The sequence below is a fragment of the Eschscholzia californica genome, unplaced genomic scaffold (genome assembly GCF_041429995.1).
Source record: "Eschscholzia californica isolate CP2 unplaced genomic scaffold, dmEscCali1.0.p SCAF_3, whole genome shotgun sequence".
Lineage (NCBI taxonomy): Eukaryota > Viridiplantae > Streptophyta > Magnoliopsida > Ranunculales > Papaveraceae > Eschscholzia > Eschscholzia californica.
This window is the reverse complement of record NW_028238420.1, coordinates 10,426,780-10,444,240: the sequence shown is the minus strand read 5'-3', so window position 1 is coordinate 10,444,240 and position 17,461 is coordinate 10,426,780. Positions and strand designations below refer to the sequence as shown.

The 17,461-nt window shown below is 36.9% G+C and overlaps 2 protein-coding genes and 1 pseudogene across 6 annotated transcripts; 2 read left to right on the top strand and 1 right to left on the bottom strand.

The window, feature by feature from the left end:
* The first annotated feature begins 468 nt into the window (after nucleotides 1-468).
* LOC147548318 (uncharacterized) lies at nucleotides 469-11,079 on the top strand (annotated as a pseudogene). The gene is made up of 8 exons (XR_015237253.1): nucleotides 469-659; nucleotides 1,821-2,686; nucleotides 3,921-4,045; nucleotides 7,774-7,858; nucleotides 8,178-8,343; nucleotides 8,431-8,471; nucleotides 9,297-9,403; nucleotides 9,481-11,079. The product of XR_015237253.1 is annotated as an uncharacterized LOC147548318 (transcript).
* Nucleotides 4,439-7,569, bottom strand: LOC147548319 (uncharacterized). The gene has a single exon (XM_086667696.1). It carries the CDS (start codon nucleotides 7,162-7,164, stop codon nucleotides 4,837-4,839), a length of 2,328 nt encoding a protein of 775 aa, XP_086523822.1. The 5' UTR covers nucleotides 7,165-7,569; the 3' UTR covers nucleotides 4,439-4,836.
* LOC147548317 (type I inositol polyphosphate 5-phosphatase 12-like) lies at nucleotides 9,485-14,755 on the top strand. Of its 4 annotated transcripts, none has more exons than XM_086667698.1 (6): nucleotides 9,485-10,027; nucleotides 11,706-11,790; nucleotides 12,179-12,219; nucleotides 12,322-12,429; nucleotides 12,515-12,646; nucleotides 12,906-13,855. In XM_086667698.1, exon 6 carries the CDS (start codon nucleotides 12,973-12,975, stop codon nucleotides 13,768-13,770), a length of 798 nt encoding a protein of 265 aa, XP_086523824.1. In that variant the 5' UTR covers nucleotides 9,485-10,027; nucleotides 11,706-11,790; nucleotides 12,179-12,219; nucleotides 12,322-12,429; nucleotides 12,515-12,646; nucleotides 12,906-12,972; the 3' UTR covers nucleotides 13,771-13,855. The 4 variants fall into 4 exon arrangements, with proteins under 4 accessions (XP_086523824.1, XP_086523826.1, XP_086523823.1 ...); XM_086667700.1 differs by lacking the exon at nucleotides 9,485-10,027 and adding an exon at nucleotides 14,282-14,755 and having other exon boundaries at nucleotides 10,304-11,790; nucleotides 12,906-13,716; XM_086667697.1 differs by lacking the exon at nucleotides 9,485-10,027 and having other exon boundaries at nucleotides 10,304-11,790.
* Nucleotides 14,756-17,461: the final 2,706 nt, after the last annotated feature.

Here is a 17,461-nt window from a genome sequence, read left to right as displayed (position 1 = left end):
AGGTCTGGCCGTGAACAGACCAGATCTGGTCTGTTCACGGCCAGACCTTTGAAGGTCTGCCGTGAACAGACCAGATCGGTCTGTTCACGGCTTCCGGCGAAGGGAAACCCCCAATCGGAGAAGATGAAGGTGAGTTGGAGAGAGAGAGGGGTGAGTTGGAGAGAGAGAGAGGTGAGTTGGAGAGAGAGAGAGGGGTGAGTTGTAGAGAGAGATGAGGTGGAGAGAGAGAGAGGGGTGAGGTGGAAATAAGTTTTTTTAAATGTTTTAAATTTAGAATTAAGAAGGGTAGTTAGGACAATTACATCAAAAAAGGGGGCCATATTTGAATTTACGAAAAAAAGGGGGCCATAAAGGAAGCTGGTCACAAAGTAGGGGGCCATATAGGAATTAACTCTATTTTTAATTGCTTTTGAAATTTGTTATGTTTGGCAAAATTATTTTGATTTTGGGGTTTCTTAATTTGTGATTTTGGGTTATTCCAGCAGATGATGAATGGCAACCTAATAAAAGTCCTCTTGATCTTGATACTCATCTTTTACACGGATCGATTCATTCTAATGGATTTGGGGCATTTACTCTGTAATAATGGACTTGAAGGAGGATCGTGGAAGAGAAATTATGGATCTTTGGGATAGAATTTGTACCACTCTTAGAACTCGGTAAGAATCTGTTCTTCTTCTGTTTCTTTCTTTAAAATCTTCATCTTCAATCTAATGATTTAACCCTGAATATCATACCCGATTTAACTCACTGGGTTGGTATTCTTTGAGCTTAAACCTTCATCTTTTTCATTTTGTTATGACCTAATTCCTTAGGGTTTGATGAAAATTCTGTGTATAGTTAAGAACTTGAAATTCAATTAGTTCTGGGTTGATTCAGTATTATGAACGATTCAACTCTTGATTAGTTTTAGTTTTTTATCACAATTCAATTCAATGGGTGACCCGACATCGAACACGATTTAACTCAGAGGGTGTTTGATTTTTTAGCACTTGTAAGTGCTACCACTTACTAAGTGATAATCACTTAGTAAGTGATATTACTTGTAAGTGCTGTGGCGTTTGTTTTCCATCACTTCTAAGTGCTTGATTTTTGTTTTTATATTAATTCTAAATGTCATAAAAATGAGAAATTGTCTATTTTGACCTTAAAGTATTTACATATTAGTAATTCATACTAATTCGTTATGCTTGCGAGTTTAGATACAAGAGAATTACGGTTTATGAATACTTTGTGTTGAAAATATTAACCTCAAATAACTATAAAGTATGAAGGAGAAAGAACTTACGTTGCATCATTGAGTTTGGGTGGTTCCGTGACTAATGAAGGAAGAGATGTGAAAAAAATTTAAGAGAAAAGTTTAGGTGAAGGATGAGTGAGAAGGAAAAGTGTCATCGCTAAAGTCATAGAAAGATGTTTATTACTTATCAATTGTTTAAGATTTTCTTTTGGTTATAATCATAATGGAAATTATTGTATTCGGAGAAGGATAAAAATGTCTTTTTTAGCACTTAGAAAGTAAGTGCAAAAAAATAAGCTCCAAGTTGGAGCTTACTTTTTGCACTTACTTTGACCCCAGTTACGAGTGATATTCACTTATTAAGTGAAAAAACAAACGACCTAAAATTGCCGGCCCACACTTATTAAGTGAAAATCACTTAATAAGTGCAAAAATCAAACACCCTCTCAGTGGGTTATTTAAACTAGGCTAGAGGCCCCCTGTGTAAATGGGCTGCAACCTTCCTTATTTTTCATTTGTTTCTGATTCTCTAAAATCTTCATTAGTTTAGGGTTTAATTTTTTTTGTTTTTCTTTTTCAGGAAGATAAGCTTGAAAGATATGTCTAGGAAAAGATCTATGGATATTCGTCTTCTATTTGGAGTAGCTTACGGCCACACTTTTTTTTGGTAAATGGGGTTACAAATTTCAATATGGGTATCTGGTTACAAAAGTTTCTTACTTTCAGTCATTAGAACTTATTAGTTCAAGGAAACTAGATGATCTTGGGGAAACAGAGGAGGTCAAGAATCGATTAAAGGAGATTACTTTATTTTACCAATCAGAGAGTGAAGGCATCCTTGTAACGACTAGAGATCTTCTGCGATATATGTTAACAGTCAGGGAAAGCAGTGATGATATCATTAACGATTTATCATTTCTTTATGATCATCTATTGTTGAGGGAGGGCATCTATACAGATAACGTCTTGGCTGCTAAGTTTTTTGTTAAAGAATGGCCTGAAAGGGATGACTATCAAGATGATTTACTCCTATTCTATTGTAGACCAAATGATCTCCAACAAAATTATCTAAGTCTCAAATTTGGGGAAAGGTTTCCTAGATCATTTCCACCTACCCTAGTCCCAGTACACAGGTTAGCTACCTTAGGTGACATGAAACGACAAGTTCAAAAGATATTCAAGGATACCTACAACAAAATGGACAACTTGGTCGTTACTGGATTCACCCAAGGGGAAGGGGGTATGGTTAATAGTAACGATGCACTCCCCGTAAGTCAATTCCTACAGCCAGGGGAAGATCTTTGGTTCTTAACATCATCTGCAGTTGATTTTGGATATTGGTCTATGTACGAGGCAGGGCCTAATGTTGTAAGAGTGTTATGCGGTTGTGGATCCGAGCATTGTGGCGAGGAGAGAACCGATCAATGTAAAGCCTGTACTAACTGGGTACATTTTAATTGCTGTGAACCCTCAGAGTTTTATTGCAAAGTCTGCTTCGAACTCATGGACGAAATTTATGATTTCCCAGCATCAGTAAATCATTAAATACTACGAAGATTCAGAATCCCTGTGCTGCTTCTCCAAGGCTGCTTGCAACTTGCAAGTCTTGTATACTTTTGGTCTAGGGTAGGAACTACAATGTTTGGAACAGATTTTACATACGAGACCGTCTTTCTTTTTGTTTTGTCAAATTTTATAAGCAATTTGTAAACATCTATAAATATGAACAATTGCTTCATATGCATTTAGATACAGGAGTTTTTGAAAATGAAACTATTGCTTCATATACATTTGTGTCATATACATATAGATACAGGAGCGGTTCTAAAATCAGCTGCCCCCATACAAAATGACTGACTGAAATGAGTTGATATTTATGTTCCCGTTCTGGGCAAAGAGTTTTTAAGAACATGACTGCTCTATGGGCATCGTCCGGGTCGAACAATCATGTTCTTGTTTTCATCTACATAATAGTCAGAGACTCGGGGTTGCATAATAGGTCCAATGTGAATTTCATGATCACCTTTTGGTTTTTTAAATTACTTATAAGATTTTTTCAGACATGTCTGCAGCAAGAGAAACTGTAAGGTTTTAGTATGTCGCGCTTTATCTTGTCTCAGTACTAGTAGTCCTTATTTTCCAGTTCTGGTAATTAGTAACTTGATCTCGAGTATAATGCTTGATGTGTTTTGCCACTTATGTCTACCGTTTAGGGCTGAAAAATAGACCCAGTTACTTTTCTTCCATCTTGATGTTATATCTGAAATATTCGTGTTTTAGACATGATTGGGTAAGAACACATATAGAAACGTGGATAAAAGTCTGCAAATTAAAAAGTTTTAAACCATGTCTACCTTTATGAGGATTTGGCCTGGCTTTAAACTGCAAATGTTAGTTATACCATTGCATATATGAGACACGAGGAACAAAATCAAATAAGCGTGTATGAATTTAAACACTTATTCATTTATTTAAACTTTGTATTAAATGTAAGGGCAGATGAGGTTTTTCGTATTTCCTTTGGTTTGCATCTATTAGCATTCGTTATTGAAATTCTAGTCATAATAAAATGACTTAATAAGCATATAACTTTGTTGACTTAGATTCCACCATTTTAAATTGATCTCTCTTTTTGTTCTCCCTAATTTTGGTTTCTTAGCAATTGCTTTGCTGATTGTAGGTGGGACTTGAGGGAAGTTCCATTGGGAAGGCTTGGTTGGATGCAATAGGAAGGGCCCTGGATGAAGGGACAACTTTCGAGCGTGCAGGTTCGAGGCAGTTGGCAGGTTTGCTAATAGGTTCATGGTAAGTATATACGTGAACACCATTTTGTACTTACAACCCAGAGAGGCAGAGATCTATATATTTTGCAACGATACCTTTCAATATGAAAGGCTCATAGTCCAATGAAGCTTTTTGTCTGTTTATTAGATTGCTTTCTTGACTCACCAACTCGTCGACTTGTCTGAATAGTTCTTATGTAGAAATATAAATTACTTGATTGGACTGAAGTAAAAATTTTGCCACTTCTGAAACATGGAGTGAATGATGAAACTTGCAATGTGAAGAGAAGTAGAGATTTTAAGCAAGTGCACGGTCGTGTCTAAAGAGGGTGCCTTCTTGAAAAGGTTTTTTTGGTGGATGCTAGTACTCTTAAAAGTCTTTGCGTTGGCTCCTGAAAACAAGAGCCAATGATGTAGAACGCAGCGGAATTTAAGAATAAAATAAACTAATACGAAGAACGATAAAATAACGATTAAATAACTCTAAATAACTGTAAACTCGATTAAACTTGATTGGGTTTTCTCTTTAACATAGGAATAATGGACAAACTAGATATCCTTTTATAGGATGCTGGACTTTCCTAGATAGACTTGAATTAGACTTTTCTAAATAAATAAAATACTGCAACTTCCTAAATAACTAGACTCAAATCTGGACCTTTCCAATTATTGGAAATACTAAAATAACATAATTTCCTAAACCTAAATTCTCTAATAATCATACTAAAATTGGGACTTCCTAAAGCTACTCTCCATGGCCGGATGGCCCATGGCCCGGTTTAGTCATGGAAAAAGCCTCCACGCCGGGTGCCCCTACATCAGCATCCCCTTCTCCCAAGAGGTTCGTCCCGAACCGTTTGATGAAGAAAATAACGTAATGCACCAGCAAACGGTGAACTCTGTTATGGCGATCCGTAATTCCCACTTTGTTCGACATTTGCCGGAATTTCGAAGAAGAATAAAGTCCAAAACACCAACTTCATACCGAATCCAACGTTGCAAAGATCCTCGAAAAATCGATCTTAGAGAATATAGGTCCAATAATTTTCTACATCTCCCGTCATCCTGTAGGTCTGTGAAAAATATCATAAGCACCACATTCCCCTCTATGGGAAAATTAACCTTGAGTGTCGTCTTCCAAACCATCACGACGAAATCCCCAACCTTCTTTGCTTTAATCTTAGGTGGTGAAACAGAATATTTTCGGGTAAAGCAAGCATAACAGAATTTAGACGAATCTTCTGTTAGCAAACTCTTCCAACTATCAAAAGCAAGTGAATCGGAACCGATAAACTGCCTAATATCCTCAACACTTAACTTAATTGAAATCAACTCTTCCATTAACACTTTAAGCTTATGATCCTTCTTCTTCAGTTCTGTAGAGAGTGAAGATAATTCCTTTTTTTGTTGATTTTGTTCTTTAAGTGTCTTTTCTATATTCTTCTCTAATTCCTGAACTTTTTGCTTCAAGATAGTTTCATCTTTCTCTCTCTTCAGATTCTCAATTGATTTCAAGGAATCAATCAACTTTCCATCAACTAAATTTTTCTCCTTAATTAAAGATTGAATATTCATTTCCCTAACTTTTCCTTCCTCAATTAGTATTTCTTTCTCTTTCTCTAATTGATTCAGTTTCTCCTGAATTTCTAATCTAATTTTATCAAGTTCAATGAAATTTGATTTCAAAGTTTTAGATTCAATTACCTGAATATCGAGATTCTTCTGGATCAAATTCATCTCACGAACAACAACTTCAGAAGAACTTCGTTCACGACCTAACTCTCCATTGACGATATCAAGCTGCTTCTGCAATTTCTTGATCTCAACATCTCGATTAATCTTTTCTTTCTCTAGATTACAAAACTTCATCTCCATGTCTGATTTCTGTTCGAGAATTCGATTATTAATCTTCCAGATCCGCTTGATTTCATTCTGAGATTCTTCATTACTCTTCTCCAAATCATTCACTAAATTTCTCAATTTATCTTCTTCTTTTTGCCTCTTCTCACGATCGTTATTCACTTCAATTCTGTAATCACTGAACTCCTTATTCACCTCAATAACCTCTTTGATTCTCTCATTTAATTGATCGTTCAGTTCTTTATCTTCTTCATTCATCTGTTCCTCTAACGCAGCTTCATTCACTAGGGTTAAGTTATGTTTAATCTCAGCTTCCGTAGCTTTATCTTGAAGAATCTTCTTCTCTTCCTCTAATCTTTGATTCTCAGCTATAAATCGTTCGATTTCAATTTCAAGATCACTTTTAGATTTCATAAGAGTACTAACCTGATCACGTCGCTCCTTTGTTTCTTTCAAAAGGATATTATTAAGAGTTTTCAAGCTCGTAATCTTCTCCAATGGATTATTATTCTCCATTGTTATTTTAGGTTTTCCTTCGTTCGTAGTTTGTGATGAAGTAATTGCGTAAATACCTATAGCTTCAACTTCTTCGTACGCTTCTTTTTCTTCTTGTTCTTGTTCTTCGTCGACTTGAACATCGTTGTGAGCGTCTTCTTCAACTTCTTTGTGTTCTTCTCTTTCTTCTTCCTTATTGAAAGTTAAAATAGACGATGAATATGGTTGACGTATTATTGTTTTGATGTCGTTCACCACATGTTGATCCTTAACTAAATCGGGTATTAGCGATGGAACTGTTTCGAAAAAAGACGGTTGTGGTTGTTGTGGTGGTGAATAGGAAAGAGAAGATGATTGTGTTGGTGGTGGAGGTGAATACGGTTGTATAAGAGGTGGTGAATACAGTGCCGGTGTAAAATAAGAGTACGAAGGTTGCGGTGGTGGTGGTGATTGTGGTGAATAATAAGTGTATGAAGGTAGAGTAGAAGAAGAATATGGATGTGAAGCTGTATAAGACATTGGTGGGGGTGGTGACGGTGATGATGAATACGGTTGTGGAGGGGTTTCTCGTTCGATTTCTCCCGGATTCCAATGATAATTGTACGAGTCGTTATTCGCATATAAACATGATGAACATGAGCATTGATTCGTTATCTCTTGATGAGTATAATTTGATTGAATATAATTATCTTGACGAATATAATACGATTGATACTGATGTAACTGGTCTGAAAAAAAAATTCCAGATTCATTAGCCAAAAACTTTGGTGGCTCTGAATACCACATGATGTAGAACGCAGCGGAATTTAAGAATAAAATAAACTAATACGAAGAACGATAAAATAACGATTAAATAACTCTAAATAACTGTAAACTCGATTAAACTTGATTGGGTTTTCTCTTTAACATGGGAATAATGGACAAACTAGATATCCTTTTATAGGATGCTGGACTTTCCTAGATAGACTTGAATTAGACTTTCCTAAATAAATAAAATACTGCAACTTCCTAAATAACTAGACTCAAATCTGGACCTTTCCAATTATTGGAAATACTAAAATAACATAATTTCCTAAACCTAAATTCTCTAATAATCATACTAAAATTGGGACTTCCTAAAGCTACTCTCCATGGCCGGATGGCCCATGGCCCGGTTTAGTCATGGAAAAAGCCTCCACGCCGGGTGCCCCTGCATCAGCCAAGTTTTCAGGAGATCACTGCTCGATTCATTATTTTCTTTCAAAACATGAAACCCAATAGTACAAATGATGAAACTTGTTAATAGACAATTATTTTCCTTCCTTTGTTTGGAGACCGCATCTCATTTCCTCGATTTTTAGGTTTCTATCCTTGCCTTTGGTATCTCTCGCATTCCTCACTTAAATTCTTTCACAGGCTTCGGAAGAGTCTAAAGCCATATATCGGGGATGTTGACGCTGCAGCAGTTCCATGTGGGTTTGGGCGTGCAATTGGTAATAAGGTACGTCTCTTCTTCAAACCTCTGTTTCGAAAGAACAAATACTTGTTATGCTTTTCCTATTGAATTTAGGAACCTAAAATCAGATTCTTGGAGATTTTTCGACTTGTATTCCTTGTTTATATTGGAAGAAGAATTTAAGATAAGTTTGTAACATAGTTTTTACTAAGTTACTATGGTTTTGTAGGTATTTTCCTCTAAGAGGCTCAGAGATCTTGGCATAAAAAAAGAAAGAAAATAGTAGCATGAGTCTTGTTGTTGTTTGTATTTGTTGGCCACTCTTTTCGTGAATATAATTAAAATCAACTATTTATTCGAACAGGGAGGTGTAGGTTTGAGATTGAGGGTCTATGACCGGAAACTGTGCTTTGTGAACTGTCACCTTGCTGCACATCTTGAGGCAGTTCATCGCCGTAATGCTGATTTTGATCATATATTTAAGAATTTGGTCTTTAGCCGGCCATCGAATATTCTCAATGCTGCTGCTTGTACGGTTCTATTCTTCTCATATTGCCTTCTTAATACCTTATCTTCAATAATTCGTTGTTACTGATTTGCACTTGGTCTCTTTGCAGCTGGTGTCTCATCTGTTGTTCAAATGCTTCGTGGCGCAAATGTACATTTATTTTCTATTATGTTGATATTTTTGTTCCCGTTCTGGGCAAAGAGTTTTTAAGAACATGACTGCTCTATGGGCATCGTCCGGGTCGAACAATCATGTTCTTGTTTTCATCTACATAATAGTCAGAGACTCAGGGTTGCATAATAGGTCCAATGTGAATTTCATGATCACCTTTTGGTTTTTAAATTACTTATAAGATTTTTTCAGACATGTCTGCAGCAAGAGAAACTGTAAGGTTTTATTATGTCGCGCTTTATCTTGTCTCAGTAGTCCTTATTTTCCAGTTCTGGTAATTAGTAACTTGTTTCGTTTGAATCATAATCTTGTTGGTTATGCTATATCTAGAAGTTACACAGAACTACTTTTGCTTGATCTTAGGTATAACGCTTGATGTGTTTTACAACTTATGCCCATCGTTTAGGCCATGATTAGGTAAGATCACATATATAAATGTGGACAAAAGTACGTTACTAAAAAAGTGTTTAACCCTGTTTATCTTTAAAGAATTTGTCCTGACTTTAAATGCAAATGTTTACAACATTCCATATATGAGATACAAAAAAAAAAACCAAATAAGTTTATGAATTTAAACGCTTATTGATTTATTTAAACTTATGTGTCTTAAAAGTAAGGGCATACGAAGTCTCTGGTCTGCATCTATTAGCTTTCGTTATTGCAATTCTTGTCATAATACAACGACTGAATAAGCATATAACTTTGTTGACCGAGATTTCTCAAATTTAATTTGACCTCTCTCTTTTTTTTTCTTTTTCTGCGTCACTCCTTTTGCTTCCTTAGAAATTGCTTTGCTGATTGTAGGTGGGACTTGAGGGAAGTTCCGTTGGGCAGGCTTGGCTGGATACAATAGGAAGAGCCCTGGATGAAGGGACAACTTTTGAGCGGTGCAGGTTCTAGGCAGTTTGCAGGTTTGCTAATAGGTCCATGATAAATATATACGTAAAAATCTTTTTGCACATAAGGACTGTTAGCCTTTACTTGACAGATAGGAGGCTAAAGTACAATCATGGAAATCCAATTGCTCTCTTATGCAGCCAGAGTTACTATTCTCAAATCTGTTCTCTATGGTACTGTCCAATTTTGGCTTAGAACCTTTATCTTACCTAAAAGAGTTATACGTGAATTGGAATCCATGTTCAGCAAGTTCTTATGGATGGGAGTTGACCAACACACAGGCAAGGCTGCTGTTAAATGGGATGTTGTGTGTCTCCCCTTACAAGAAGGTGGTCTAAATGTGAGAAATTTAAATTTCTTGAATATTGCTGCTAGTCTCGGGGCATATTTGGGATCTTCTTAGTAATAAACAGACTTTTTGGGTGGAATGGGTCAAGAAAAACTTGGTAGGGTCTAAATGTTTTTGGTCTATGAGAGTAAATCAAGGTGCCTCATGGTGTTGGAGAAAAATTCTTCAAAATAGCTGATAAGCTCAATGATATTACTATTGATGAAAATTTTGCAGACACTATGATTTGGGCTGCAACTTATGATGCTGTTAGATATGTGTCAGAGCAAGCATCTCGGCATGAATTTTGGTACAGTTATAATATTCCCGACATAGCTTTATAGCTTGGTTAGTGCTGAAAAGAAGATTAATAGCTGACGCTACTTGTGTTCTATGTAATGAAGCTATTGCAGATGATACTCACATATTTTGTGGTTGTTGTTACTCCAAACAAGTGTGCTAAACTCTTCTAAAACTCCTTGATCTTCACAAAGTATCTATGCGTGAATGGTATGAGGAAATCATATGGTGTGTCAAAATGTTTGCTGGTAAAGATAAATTTGCTACCTGGGGCAAACTTGTCTTTAATGCTTTCTGCTACTATGTATGGTCCGAAAGAAACAATAGAATCTTCAAAAGCATTAGCAGATCTGCAAGTGTGTGCCAACAACCCTTGGTTGGAGCGGTAAGATGTATAGTCTTCCACCTTAGAGTTCAAGGGTTCGAGGCACGCTGAACAAAAAAAAAAGATCTGCAAGTGTGTTATTTCACTGTATCACTGAGGTTGTGAAACTCAAGATGGCAGACAATCCTAAACATAACTATTGATAATGCTCATAGGAGAAAAGTAGCTGCAAATTGGAAAGTTATATATATATATATATATATATATTTCATAAATCTCTACCTCTATTGAATGTGTATGGGAAAAACCTCCTAATGAGTTTGTTAGTATTACTACTGATGGCGCCTTTTCTAGTAATGTTGCTGGATTTGATTGTATTATAAGGGATTTCAATGGTGATGTGCTAGTGGCTGGTAAGGGTGGGGCAACACCTATATCAGTGGTGCATCAATGAGTTGCAAGGGTTTGAACTAGGTTTGCAGCTAGGCGCTAGCCAAGAAGCTGGGTTCTAGAGATATCATTTTATCCACAGATTCTTCTGTGGTTATTAACTTACTTAACAAACCCAACCCTGTACCTCTCGTGGGAATCTGGTTTCTTGGTGCACAAAATAAAGAACCTGCTCCATGAATTTCAATCTTGGCAAGTGCAACATGTATTCAGAGAGAAGAATGTAGTTGCTGATTTTTTATCAAAAGCTAGAACTGATATAGTGTTGAAGAAATATTACCTGTGTATAGTGGGTGTTTGTTGCAATCTTTGTGTTCATGTAGTCTTAAGTGCAACACTCCTAGAGTCCTAGGTGCATTCTGTTAGCTGATTGATAGTCATTGATGTTTGTTGCAATCTTTGTGTTCATGGAGAAAAGAAATACTACAGACTCCCTTTATGAGCCTGCTGATTACTGCAAAAACAAAGAAAAAATCTTTTGCACTTCCAACCCAAAGATCTTTTATTGTTCAGGAATTTCTTTCAATATGAATGACTCATAGGGAAATGAAGCTTGCCTGTTAATTAGATTGCTTTCATGACTGACCAACACCTCAACTTGTCTGAATAATTCTTATGTTTATAAGTAGAGATTTTAAGAAAGTTGGACAGGTTTTTTTCTTTTTGTTGGTCGAAAGAGGATACTAGTACTCCTAAAACCCCTGGTCTTAGCTCCTGAAAGCCAGAGCCAAGTGTTCAGGAGATAGATCACTGTTCCAATTGTTATTTTCTTTTAAAAGATGATGAAACTTGTTGATAGACCATTATTTTCCTTCCTTTTTTCGGAGAGCGCATTTTATTTCTCGATTTTGAGGTTTCTATCGTTGTCTTGGATATCTCTGGTATTGTATTCCCAACTTAAATTCTTTCCCAGGCTTCGGAAGAGTCTAAAACTATAAATCGGGGATGTTGACGCTGCAGCAGTTCCATGTGGTTTTGGGCGTGCAATTGGTAATAAGGTACTTTTCTTCAAACATCTGTTTCGAAAGAACGAATACTTGTTATGCTTTTCCTATTGAATTCAAGAACCTAAAATCAGATTCTTGGAGATTTTTTGACTGGTGTTCCATATTTATATTGGAAGAAGAATTTAAGCTAAGATAGTAACATAGTTCTTACTATGGTTTTGTACGTATTCTGCTGTAAGACAGTACCTTGCCAAACATCTTTAAGCAGTTCATCGACGTAATGCTGATTTTGATCGTATATTAAAAAATATGGTCTTTAGCCGGCCATCGAATATTCTGAATGCTGCTGCTTGTATGGTTCCATTCTTCTCATATTACCTTCTTAACACCTTTATATTGAATGTTTTTTCTTATTGATTTGCAATTGGTCTTTTTGCAGTTGGTGTCTCATCTGCTGTTCAATTGCTTCGTGGTGCAAATGTATTTAAATTTTCCAATTTTCGACACTTAGATTCCTCTGTTGTTCCTAACGAGTGATACCATTGAGACATTTCCTTTTTTCATCTTTCCGTTTCTTCTCAGGCTAATTGTATCCAGCCTGAAGTGAAAGGCCGGAATTAGCTGAAGCAGAGTTGGTCGTATTTCTTAGTGATTTCAAGTTTCGGCTTCATGGTATATCTTATGACGAAGGTAGAGACGTTGTTTCACAAAGATCTTTAATTGACTCAGAGAAAGAGATCAGCTACGTACCTTATGAAGCATACTAAATGTTTAGGTAATTCTAGAGCAAAAGTCTGGAGTGCTGGTCACTTGTCTGTTCGATATCTGCTTCAGATGTAAAGGTTATTTTAGCCGATAATTCTAGAGCAAAAGTCTGGAGTGCTGGTCACTTGTCTTTCGCGTTATGGTAATTTCATTAGATTTGCTTTATATTGTTTCGGGATCCTTCTTATGGTTTGATATTTGGCAAGAACTTCTTATATTTCTTCTCATCATCTAATTTTACTTGAGAAAGAATAATTATTTCTTAATATCTTTCTAATATCTATCTTTGTACTATTTTTCCTTTTTCTTGAGTGAAAGATTTATAGTTGGTGACTCGTTCATATGTATCGTCTAATTTCTCTCAGCCATCCTAAGAGTTTTAGAACTGGCGTTTTGCACAGGGATGCTCGGACAAAGGAGCTTCTGAAAGTGTTCAATATTGAAGGACAAATTTAGAATAGAGTTGACATGTCAACAGGACAAGATCCATCTGCAGAAGATGGGATGAAGGCTAAGCTTGGTTCATCATCAAAGAAGGAAAAATCACAAGGTACCCTTAGCTTCTTTCAGCGGTCGCGTAATGCTCTTATGGGAGCAGCTGATGCCGTTCCTCGAGTTGCAGCTAAGGGAAGATTTGGAGAAGATAACAAAAGAACAGAAGCAATAGTCACGACGATGGATGGAATGATTTGGACTGGATGTTCAAATGGATTACTTATACAGTGGGATGGAAATGGAACTCGCTTACAAGATTTCACGTACCACGCTTGCGCTGTTCAATGTTTTTGTACTTTTGGGACACGGATATGGGTTGGATATGCAAGTGGAACTGTTCATATAATGGATCTTGAGGGTAATCTAATCGGGGGATGGCTTGCTCATAGTTGTCCAGTTATAAGAATGACTGTTGGAGCTGGTTATGTTTTTACATTGGCTAATCATGGTGGTATTCGTGGCTGGAACATGGCCTCCCCATGTCCTCTTGACAACATTTTGAAATCAGAATTGGTCAGCAAAGAGACACTGTATACAAAGCGAAATGACATTAAGATAATGATAGGCACTTGGAATGTTGGACAAGGAAGACCGCCTCATGAGGCATTGTTATTATGGCTAGGTTCTGCCTCATCGGAGGTTGGCATTGTTGTTGTTGGCTTGCAAGAAGTTGAAATGGGTGCTGGTTTTCTTGCCATGTCTGCAGCAAGAGAAACTGTAAGGTTTTATTATGTCGCGCTTTATCTGGTCTCTGTAGTTATTAGTTTCTAGTTATGGTAATTAGTAACTTGTTTCGTTTGAATAATAATTTTGCTGCTTATGCTGACGTAAAAGCTACACAGAACGACTTTTTCTTGATCTCGAGTATAATGCTTGATGTGTCTTGCCCCTCCCATGCCCAGGCCAAGACCAAACCATTGAATTACAATAACAATATTGTTTTTATATATGCACGAAAAATACTCAAATTTTAGTCTGGGCAATGGCGCAGGCTGGTCATGGTCTGCCCCTGGGTAAACTTGGTTTAGGAGGTAGCCTAAAACAAAAACAAATTATTGCTTTTCTGGCCTCTTAGTTTGTGACCAACTACATTTTTTGCCCCACTTTTCATAAATTTCAAAATGATTCATTTTTTTTCAGAACCGCCAGTTTACTTTTAATGCCTGATATTTTTGTTTTCAAACTTACCCTTTCTCTAAAATTTAATTTCTTCTTCTCCCTAATCCTTATCTCTCTCTAAAATCCTTTTTTTTTCTCTCTCACAAATCATTGAAAAGGACAGATTTGAATGCTCATGGCTAGGGGTGGGAATCGGGACGGGCGGGTCGGGCTCGGGCATAACAATACTCGGACTCGGGCGGGTCGGGCAACCATGCCAAATGACCACTTCATTTCTCGGGCGGGACGAGCAGGTAAAATTTCTTTCTCAGTCCGCCATTGCCCGCCCGTGCCCGCTTAGTTGACCGGGTACATCGGGCAACGGGCGGGCATATCTCGGGCAGTCTGCATAGACTTTTAGAAAGTTTAATTTATTTATGTTATTGCCTCTAAAGGAGGATTCTTAGCTTAATCCCAATTGTTAAGTCCAATCCTATGGATGAAACTAACACTAGGCATGAGGTTTGATTTATATAGTTGTAGTATAAGAGTTGAACTTACTTATAAAAACTCAAGCTTCTTTAATTCCTCACAAATGGCAATGTGGTACTATGTTGAATCTCGATAATATGATTTTTCACTGTTTTTATTTAGTCCCACATAGAAAAGCAACAAAATTGAGGAGAGTTTTGAGTTTTATATCAAGGCTTCTTAGGAATGCATTAGGAAGTAGTTAACTAATATATAGATTAATAGCCCCAAAGAATTGTTGAGTGAAGCTAAATCAATGTATAATGAAACAAATAATTTGTACATAACAATAATATTACGTCGTATGACATTTGATTCCCCACCATCAACTTGAGATTGAACTAATTTCCCCATAAAATTAAAAAAATATTTGTCATGATGTGTTCATTGCTAAATCAGGAAAGCAAGAAGGAATTAACCATCAAGGATTGAGATCAATGAATCTAGCATCTTCTTTCCATTCTTCATCTAATTGTTCAAAAAAACCGTTAAATTCCTTGACATTTTTCACTAATTTTGACTTGACTGAAGTAATATTATTGGGTTCCATTGATCTATAAATGAGAAATGGAACAGTTCTTTGCTTGTATAAGTCCATGGGAATCAAATGTTGTTTACCATAATGATAAGGACCAATTGAGACCACCTTAGGCCCATATGATTTTTCGTTTTCTTCTTTGAAGTAACTTGACAACTTCAACATTGTTGGTGCAGACTTATTCTTTGACTCCTCCATTGAAGGGTCAAATGCTTCAATATTCTTTTTATACATAGAGGCAATCTGGAAATATGTAAAAACTAACACTAGCCTTGAACCAATTACAAGGAAGGAGGCTTCACATATAAATAACAAGGTAAAAGTAAGGTGAAGCTTCTTTAGTTCTTTATAAATGGGCAATGTGGTACTATGTTATTTCTCAAGAATATGAGTTTTTCTTTGAGTTAATTTCTCTATTTGACCCCCTATTTTGTGACCAGCTTCAAATATGGCCCCCAAAATTCTGTAAATTCAAATATAGCTCCCTTTTTTGATGTAATTGTCCTAACTACCCTTCCTTTAAATCCTTTTTCAAAATTTAAAATAAAAATAAAATCTTAACTTCACCTCATTTCCCTCTCCACCACATATCTCTCTCCATGTCAACTCTCTCTCCACATCACCTCTCTTTCCAACTCACCTCTCTCTCTCTCACCTTCATCTTCTCCGATTAAAGTCGCCGGCCGGAAAATTTTCCGGCCGGCAACCTCCAAAAAAAAAAAAAAAATTTCTCTCATCTCTCTCTCTCTCTAAAAACTCCGGCGAAGGGGGTTTCCCTTCGTTGGAGCTGTGAACAGACCAGAACGGAGCCTTTTTATTGATTCAAGGAATAAGGTTGCACGGAATTGATAGTTTCTAATTAAATTTTTTGGTCTTTTAGAACTAGGAAGCTCAATGATTGAAGTGACGATGGATTTTATTTTAAGCTCATTTCATCGTTCTTCATATTATCTTAAGTTACTAAATTAAACCCCATTTGATCGTTTTTTAGAACTAGGAAGCTCAATGATTGAAGTGATGATGAATTGACTTTCAGTATGATCTACACCAAATAGACAAAAAATTTACTAGTCTCACCAGCGGATCTGATTTTCCTTTTCTATACAACTTCTCACTGACCGCTCCTCTCTCTCTCTCCCCATCTGAGTTGGTGATGCAGGCGAAAGTAGCAGCGTGAACTTACCTCCATAGTAACTGCGGCGGTCGGAGCTGTTGTGAGGAAGAACGATAAAGAGTTGTTACTATTACTCTTAGAATCAGAGTCAAGGTTTTGTAAAATTAGAACAAAACCCTGAAAACAAAGCAATCCTAAAACTTTCTTACCCCAAAATGACGAAAGTTTATGGTACAGGAGCTTACGATTTCAAGCGACACAGAGTCGCTGAGTACCCAGTTGTACCTGATAGTCCTCCTGAGCAAAAACCTAGTGCTAATATTTCCAATTCGATTTCATTTGTTGAAATCCAAGGGCATAAGTTAACAAAATAGCTTATAGTAATTGGGCTAAAATGGGTGATTCAGAAGCTGCACCTTTTAATCTTGATCTTGTTAAAGAGATTTATAAAACTGAGCTTTTACCCATGTTTGAAAGGTATTTTGAAAGGTTTGTTCTGTTCACGGCTCCGGCAAAGGGAAACCCCCTTCGCCGGAATTTTTAGAGAGAGAGAGATGAGAGAAAAGTTTTTTTTTTTTGGAGGTCGCCGGTCGGAAAATTTTCCGGTCGGCGACTTTAATCGGAGAAGATGAAGGTGAGTTGGAGAGAGAGAGGAGTGAGTTGGAGAGAGAGAGGTGAGTTGGAAAGAGAGGTGATGTGGAGAGAGAGAGAGTTGACATGGAGAGAGATGTGTGGTGGAGAGGGAAATGAGGTGGAATTAAGATTTTTATTTTTAATTTTGAAAAAGGATTTAAAGGAAGGGTAGTTAGGGCATTAACTTAAAAATAGGGGGCCATATTTGAATTTACAGAAATTTGGGGGCCATATTTGAAGCTGGTCACAAAGTAGGGGGCCAAATAGGAATCAACTCTTTTTCTTTTTTTTGTTTAGTTCCACATTGAAGAGCAACAAATTTGAGGGGAGTTTTGAGTTTTATATGTAGGTTTTTTGGGAATTCCTCATCCATGTACAAGTTGGTATGTGCTCAACTCCCCATGGGTGTAACAAATGAGTACTAATCGGGCGGGCAGTCGGCGTGGAGTTCTCACCCGTGCCCGCCCGTTGTTCCCAACTTGGACGGGCGGGTAGAGCCCGATATCGGGTAGCGGGCCCCGATATACTAGTCGGGCTTCGGGCACCCG

Excerpts from the sequence above, each read along its gene's own strand:
- LOC147548319 (XM_086667696.1), bottom strand. The coding sequence starts at position 7,164 with ATGTGGTATTCAGAGCCACCAAAGTTTTTGGCTAATGAATCTGGAATT.
- LOC147548317 (XM_086667698.1), top strand. The coding sequence starts at position 12,973 with ATGTCAACAGGACAAGATCCATCTGCAGAAGATGGGATGAAGGCTAAG.